Here is an 8,687-nt window from a genome sequence, read left to right on the forward strand (position 1 = left end):
TAATTCGACCATTTGGTTGAAAAGTTATCTTTGTAAGTTGAAAATTCAACTATTTTGTTAAAAAATCATCTTTGTTCTTAAAACTTCATTTTTACGGCGTGAAGGATAAACTATCTTTTAAAAAATTCGTATTTTTGGCATAAAATTTTTTTTAAAAGTGTTATTATACTCTTAGTATTCTCTGTATTTGATAAGTCTAATATTAAATTTTTGATTAAAAATTAATATACTTTGGTTAAAAATTCGACTATTTAATTGGAAATTTGATTATTTTGTTGAAAATTGAACTATTTTGTTAAAAGACATATTTTTTATTTGACAACTAAACTATTTTACTGAACTATCATTTCTGTTTGTTTAAATTTAATTTTGCTAAAAAAATATTTGGTTTGTTTTTTTGTTCTAACATCAAGTATTCAAAGTGGAATTCTTGAATTCCAAACTTTTTAAATTGAAGTTTAAAAGTTTTTCAATTCAAAAATTGTGTATTCAAATGCTCAAAAATGTACACGTACCAAATTATTAAACAATGTTAAATGAAATGCAAATAAACGGCAAAATTTATCATTTTTATAAAATTTAAATCCACGTTAACATTTTCCATAGTCTAAACTAAAGAATCAAGCAATAAACTTTAAAAATTTTCAAAATTATTTCAAGTAATTTCAAGCTAGACGCATTAAAAATTGCAAAATAATTTTTTGAACTTCACAGTTCTTAAATTAGAAGTTAAATTATTTTAATTTTAAATAGTCTAGGCATCCTTTAAAATCTATAAAATTGTATTTCAAAATCTTGAGAAACCTAGAAGTGGTTTAAAATTATTCCAAATTCAAAATAATTTTTGAATTTTTTGTCAGAACTTTTAAATATATTTCAAAATGAATTGAATTTTTTCTATAACTTTAAGCAAATCCTGCAAGTTTAAAAAAATTTTAATTTTAATTTATAAATAACAATAGAACACTTATTATTTGTAAAAATATTAGAGTAATTTTAAGAGATAATTAATAGAAATAATATATTAATAAATTTATTGATTAAATTTAATATAAAAAAATAATATAAAGGAATATCTGAAACTCTGAATAAAAAATGTATTATTTTTAAATCATGAAAATTTTTATTTAAAAATAAAATTATCTGAATAAATTATATATTAATTTCAATTCTTATCAAGACTTTCGGATTGAAACAGTTGCAATCTGGAAATTCAGATCCATTTTAAAAATTATTTATTTATTTATTTACCGCATTTCAATTATTTGAAAAACTGTTAGTAAAAATTAAAAATCTTAAATGGAAAATGTTTAAAGTGAAAGATTTTCGAATTAAGCATTCTAAACTAAATTTAGTTTAATCTATTTGGTTTGAAAATTCATCTTTGTAAGTTAAGAATTTGACTATTTTGTTAAAAAAATTTTTTTAGTTAAAATTCCACTTTTCGGATTGAAAGTTCAACATATATTCTAAAACATACGTCTTTTTGGTTTGAAAAAATTCAAATAGTGGTAATCTCAGTATTCTTTTCTGGTTGAAAAGTCTATTATATTATTGGTTCATAATTCATCTCTTTTACTTAGAAATGGTAAAATTTGGTTAAAAACTTAATTATTTTGTTAAACATTCAAATATTTTGACAAAAAGTCATCTTTATTAATTTAAAATTGACTTTTCTCTTCCAAAAAATTCGACTTTCAAACTCATTTCTTGATTAAAAATAGAAATATTTTTTATTAAAATACCAACTATTATATTTTTAGATAAAAATTCACCGTTTTGGGTTGACAATTTAACTGGTTGTTTAAAAATTGAACTTTTTTTATGAAATTCATATTTGCGCTTTAAAAATTCAACTGTTTTTGTTGAAGATTCGTCTTTTTTTATACAAAATTCGCCATTTTACAATAAACATTCATCTTTTTGAAAATTAACTTTTTTGATGAAAATTAATCTTTTCGAATTTCAGAGTCAACGGTTTTCTCAAATATTCCACTTTTTAGCTTAAAAATTTATCCCATTTGTTGCAACTTCATCACTTTTGGTACGAAATCTTTTTTTATTTGAAAGTCCAATTATCTTGTAGAAAATTCGTTGTTTTTTTTTAATTTAATTTTTTTTTTCATTAAAAATAAAAATATTTTTGGTTTAAATATCAACTATTATACTTTTCGGTCAAAATTAATCTTTTTTGTTGACAATTCAACTACTTGGTTGGAAATTCAATTATATTCTTAAAAATTCCTTTTTTTTTATGTAGAAAATTCGTCTTTTTTAAACAAATATATTTATACTATAATATTATTAATAAATACCAGTAGACGAAAAAATATAACATCGAGAAAAAATATACCTATCACTGGTTCTTTGAATTTTTAATTACAAATTCGTATTTTTTAGTTGAATGCGACTGTTTTTTATTTACTTATAATTTTTATTGAATTTACTGTATTTTATGAAAAATTCGTCTCTTTGAGTTAAAAATTAATCTTGCCGCTTCACAATTAATCTTTCTGTTTTTAAAAATAATTTTTCGGTAAAAGATTTAACTAGTTTATAAATATTCGTTTTTTTCATGAAAATTAATCTTTTCAATTGAAAATTCAACAATGTTTTTAAAATTTTACTTTTATTTAGAAAATTATTTTTCTATTTTTTTAAATTTATTTATTTTGGTTAAAAATTAATTTCATTGTTGGAAAATTTAACTACTTTGTTAAAAATATTTGTTTTTTATTAAAAACTAATATTTATTCTGAAAGTTAATCTTTTTGATTGGAAATTAAAGTATTTTCTTTAAATTTCCTTTTTTTGTTGAAAATTATTTTATTACTGTAAATTGAACTATTTCATTTTTTGTAACAAATTAATTTTTTACTTACAAATTCACTTCATTCAATGAAAATTTAACTATTTTATTGATTTTTTTAAATTCATTAGTATCAGTTCAAAATTTAAGTATTCTGTTTAACTGTTCTTTTCTTGGTTGAAAATTATTTTTTTAAACAAAATTGAACTGTTTAATTTTTGCTACAAAACTTATTCTTTCAGTAGCAAATTCATTTCTTTCTATGAAAATTGATCTATTTTATAGAATTTTTTAAAAATTACTTTTTGAACTTAAAAATTAAGTCTATGACTGAAAATTTAACTATTCTATTTGGGTCTGAAAATGTTCTCTTTTTTAAGAAAAAAATCGCTTATTTTATTAAAAATTGAACTATATAATGAAACATTCAATTTTTTCATCTAAAAATTTGACTTCCATTTATGGTTAAAATTTTTTTTTTTTAATTTGAAAATCTAACATTTTCATTAAAAATTCGATTTCTTTTAGTAAAATAAAAAAAAAAAAAAAAAATTTCGTAAAAATTTCGTAAAAAATATTTTGCATTTTTCCACTAGACAATAATGTTATGTTTGCAAAATTCAGAATCACGTCAAAAAAAACTTACCAGTAATTAAAATATTAACTTTTTCTGTTCTAACTGGATGAATTACTCTTTTAATTAATTTTATAAATAAATTTGTAGAGGGTGACCGTTTTAATTGAAGAAAAAAAATCGTGTTCATTTCCCGGTTCGCAAATAATTTTCTCGGTCAATAAATTTTAAAAATCTAACTCTATTCTAATTCAAATTTAAAATTATTTAAATAATTTATTCATAACTTATAAATAACTTTTAAAATTAATTTAATTTGTCCTACAACTTTTACAAAATCCCGCGAATTAAAAAAAATTTCCTTAACACTTGGATTTATAAATAACAATTGAACACCTATTATTTGTAGAAAAAAATTTGAGTAATTTGAAGAGATATTTATAAGTTTTGAAAATATTCTAAATTAATTTTTGGTGCAAATAGCCACAGATTTTTTTTTAGACAAAATGTTTTTTTACATATTTCAAATAAAAAAATTTAGGATCTTTTTAAGAATTGTGAAAAGCTCTAAGAGAATAAAAACATTTTCTTAATATTCCTACAAAAATTGAATATGATTTTTCATTTTGAAAAATTATTTTAACAGAATATTTGAGAAGATTTTAAGAGATGGCCAATATTTTCAAAAAAGGCTGGAAGATTTTAAGGATTTTTTTTAATTTGAAGGATTTTCTAAAAATTGTAGGAAAAATTCTATTAATTTTAAAATATGTTTCGAAGTTCTGAAAAAAATTGCCACACACTTCGTTTAAAACGATATAATTTCAAGTTTTAAATTAATTTTGAATCTTTTCAAAACTTCTAAATATCTCTTATAATTGCTCAAATTTTTTCTACAAATAATAAATGTTCAATTATTATTTATAAAACCAAATTTAACAATTTCGCTTACAAATTAAACATTTTTTTAAATAGAACAATAAAAATTGTAACGTTACAATTTAAAAAACTTTTCGAAATCTTAACAATTCAAAGCTTTCCATGTCAAACAATTAAAATTAAAATTGTTTAATTTTAAATATTTGGCTTCAATTTACTCGTATTAAACTAAAAGTCAAATATTGTCAAATATTCAATAATTATTCTTCCTATTAACTCAAAAATCTCAAATTCAATGTTATTTAATTAATTTAAAATGGAATAATTAAGACTGAAACAATATTTTTAAATATTAAAAGCCTTAGTTACGAATATATTATTATTAAGTTATTTTTAAGTTGAAAATAGTTTGATTATTTATTTATATTTACAGTTGATAAAATAAAACTGGGTTTTATCACAAATTTTCAATTTGAAGCGCTTTTAATTTTTAATTGTTCAAGCCTGCAAGATTGCACTTTAAAATTGTTTAAATTAAAAATAGAAATCTAAAATGAAAAAATTTTCAAGTAAAAGATTTTCGAATTACGCATTGTAAACTGAAATATATAATTAAAAAATATATCAATTCAACTAATTATTTTAAAAACTGTTGAAATCGAACTTTGACAGATTTTTCTTCTGAAAATTTGTAAATTAATTTGTTTAATTTGTATTTAAATTAATAATTTGTATAAAAAAAGCTATTTTACTGAGAAAAAAACACACGAATTTTTTCTTTTTACGAGCATTTTCGGCTATAAGGTCTGTTAAAGGATTATTAATATCAATTTTCGTTATTTAACGAAAAAAATCAATTGTTTATGTGATAAGATTTTGAAATTTCACGTTAGCATTAAAAGATTTATTTAAAAATACAATAACTTACTTAAAGGATTAGTCTAACAACTGAAGGTTATTTAGTTTTTCAACAGAGTAAAACCCGGCTTTCACATTCCTGCCGCCGAAAAATCGTCCGTTTAGATCAACGACAGCTTTGATGGCGCTTTCTATTCTCTTAAACTCGACGAATATTCGAACAGCTTCCTCGGCAGGCGCCTCTCTCACTTCATGAATTATCACCCTCGCTACATCGCCATATTTCGTGTTGCATTCGTCCTTGACTTCCGGTTCCAGATCTTCGTCAACTTCCCCAGGTCCAACCATATTTCTCAAAAGTACAACCTTTAAAAACAAATGATGATAATGTTAATCACAGGCCTCACAGTTCTCATGGAATAAAATAGAGGCCCTATGGGATAAAATATAGGGACCATAGGCAACATTTTGTCACGCTCATAGTGTGACAAATTCAGGATTAATTCATCAATCTTGGAAACATATTAAGTTGATTTTAAGAGAATTAAAATTAATTGGAAAACACTTTTTAATAAAAAAAAATTGGATAATAATTAGTTGCACAAGGCGATTTTTAATCATTTCACAATTTTATAATTTCCAGATTTTAACGTTAAAAATTAAACTGTTTCATTTGGAAAGTCTTATTACTTAAATAAATATAAACGCTCGATTAAAACTTTATAAAATATTTTTTCAAGTTTAAAAAAGCTTCAAAATAATATAATTATAATCACAGGTTTTTATTAAATTTCAAATATTATTTCAGTATAAAGTATTCTAGTTTTAAGTCATATTTAGTTATTATACATTGAATATTTAAAACTAAATAATAAAAACTTTGAATTTTACAATTTAATTGTTTTATTTATATTTTTATATTTTATATTCCTTTATATTTTTATTATATTATAGAGGCTGATCTTACCAAAAGTTCAGCCCAAATAGTCAACAGCCTATGTTGAAAACAAAAATATAAATTTTTACAGATTTCAATCAAAAATTTTTAAGCTTTTTAAGAACTTTGAAAGGCTTCGGATGAATGAAAAACATTTCCTAGAAAAATTGAAAATAATTTTTTATTACGAAAAATTAATTTGAAGGTAATATTTAAAAGCATTAAAAAATACTTACCAAATTATTAAAAATTAATGTGAATGATTTAAAGGAAATTTGTTCAATTTGGCAGGATTAAACAAAAATTGTAAGAAAAATTTGAATCATTTTAAAAGATGTATAGAAGTTATGAAAAAAATAGAAATAAAAAATTAATTTTTCATGATTTTGAATTATAATTTTGCAGCATTTTACGGATTTCTAAACTATTTAAAATAAGAAATGACCAGGAATTTTTTTCTTTCATTAAAATGGCCACCCTGACTATTTTTCTCAATTCGTTTAGAATTTCCCCTGAACTTTTAGTAATTTATTCTGAATTCTTTTAAATTCTCTCAATTCAATGGACTTTAAAAATGTTTTTTTTTTTTTTTAATTTCATCTTGAGGTATTGTAACCTCACCTTAAATTCTTAGGAATATTTCATTAAATTCTTTTTAATTTTCTTCAATTTTTCTAATCTCTCTTCAAACTTATTCAGTTTAATCAATTTTTTTCATATTTTCTTACTGTTTTAAATTTACTTTATTTTTTAATTTAGTCGGATTTTTTATGAATTTCATCGAGTTTTTTTCGTTTCGTTTAAATATCTGTAAATCTTCTCAAATTTTACTGAAATAAATGATTTTAAAAAATTTTTCCTACTTATTTTAATTTTTAAAAATTGTTTTGTAGTCATTAATCATTTTTTTGATTAAAAACTTTTTTGGGTTGAATTTCTTTTAATTTCTCTAAACTTATTTCAAAGTTACGGCCTTAAATTAAGTTTTTTTTTCATATTTTATGATTGTTTTCAATTCATTTGAATTCTTTTGAATTTAAATCGAATTATTTTAAAGACTTATAAAAATGTATCCCTTTCGTTGTATATTAAATTTTGTAACTAAAATCTAGCTTTATAATTTTTGGTTGACAATTTATCGTTTGTAGTTGAAACTTCATGTATTTTGTTGGCAATTCGTCTTTTTTAGTAGAAATTAATCTTATTGATCGAAAATTCACATTTTTGTTGAAAATTCATCTTTTTGGTTAAAAAAATTAACCATTCCATTGGAAGATTTAACATTTTATTTGAAAATTCATCTTTTTGGTTTGAAATTCCACTCTTACATTTTTGATTGAAGATACACCTTTTTTAGTTCAAAAACTATCTGTTCGTTTGAAAATTTGTCCTTTTTATTTGAAAATTTGTCTTTTTTTTAATTCAATTCTTCTTCATAAAGGATGAAGTTGGAATAAATTTAGAGGAATTTAAGGTAAAGTATCAGAATTCGATGAAATGCATAAAAATTCAAGGTGAATTAAAAAAAAAACTTCAAATCAATTGAAAACAATTTAAAAATATGAAAAAAAAACTGAATTCCGTAACTTTGAAATAAGTTTAGTTTTCAATAAAAAAATTGATTAATGACTAGAAAAAAAAATAAGTATGAAAAGTTTTTAAAAAATAATTTTTTTCAGTACAATTATAATGTATTTACAGAAATTTAAATGAAACGAAAAAAAAATCGATAAAATTCATAAAAAATTCAACTAAATTAAAAAATAAAGTGAATTCAAAATAGTTCGAAAATATGAAAAAAAAATTGATTGAACTGAGTAAGTTTGAAGAGAGTTTAGAAAAATTTAAGAAAATTTTAAAGAATTTACGGTGAGATTTAAATATCTCAAGATGAAATAAATTTTATTTTTTAAATCCATTGAATTGAGTAGAATTTGGAAGAATTCAAATGAATTAAAAAGAATTCAGAATAAATTAATAAAAATTCAGAGCGAATTGCACATGAATTGCGATAAAATATTGCAAAACGACTTGAAATCTTTTAAACCATTTCCTGAAAAGCTAGAAAATCTATTAAAATACTTTCAGAGCTCTTAAAACCCTATAAAATCATTGAAATCCTTGTAATTTTTTAAATATTCTGAAATATTTCAAAGTCTTTAAAATCCCTTTCAAACTTTTGAAATAAATAAAAAATGTATGGGAATTGCTTAAAAATTCATTCAATTAAGTAAATTTAGAAGAATTAAAATGAATTAAGAATTAAATGCAAATGGTTGATTTTTAACGAAAAAAACTGATGTCAACCAAAAAGGATGAATTTTTAACAAAATAGTTAAATTCTCTACCAAAAAGTTGCATTTTTATCCAAAAAAAAAAGATCAATTTTTTACTAAAAAAGATGAATTTGTAATCAAAAACAATTTATTTTTATAAGTGGAACTTTCAACCAGAAAATATTTCAGTTCATTTTTCAACACCAAAAAATAAATTTTAAACAAAAAGTAAATTAGCTACAGAAAATAGTATAATAGCTTAATTGTGGGTCCGGATGCAATAAGGGCACATAAAATTTTTTCGTGCGAAAACGAAGTCCCCTGGAGGCTTTAGAAAAAATTTTCGAATTTTAA

General features: G+C 21.2%; 1 protein-coding gene across 1 annotated transcript in view; it reads right to left on the minus strand.

Annotated features, from left to right (window-relative positions):
- Nucleotides 1-5,144: 5,144 nt before the first annotated feature.
- Nucleotides 5,145-8,687, minus strand: part of LOC117180767 (splicing factor 45) — an 8,508-nt gene continuing 4,965 nt past the window's right edge. Inside the window, exon 4 of the mRNA XM_033373265.1 lies at nt 5,145-5,486. Coding sequence (XP_033229156.1) covers nt 5,199-5,486 — 288 coding nt within the window. The 3' untranslated portion in view covers nt 5,145-5,198. The remainder of the gene's footprint in view (nt 5,487-8,687) is intronic.

Source organism: Belonocnema kinseyi, chromosome 9, assembly GCF_010883055.1.
Source record: "Belonocnema kinseyi isolate 2016_QV_RU_SX_M_011 chromosome 9, B_treatae_v1, whole genome shotgun sequence".
Lineage (NCBI taxonomy): Eukaryota > Metazoa > Arthropoda > Insecta > Hymenoptera > Cynipidae > Belonocnema > Belonocnema kinseyi.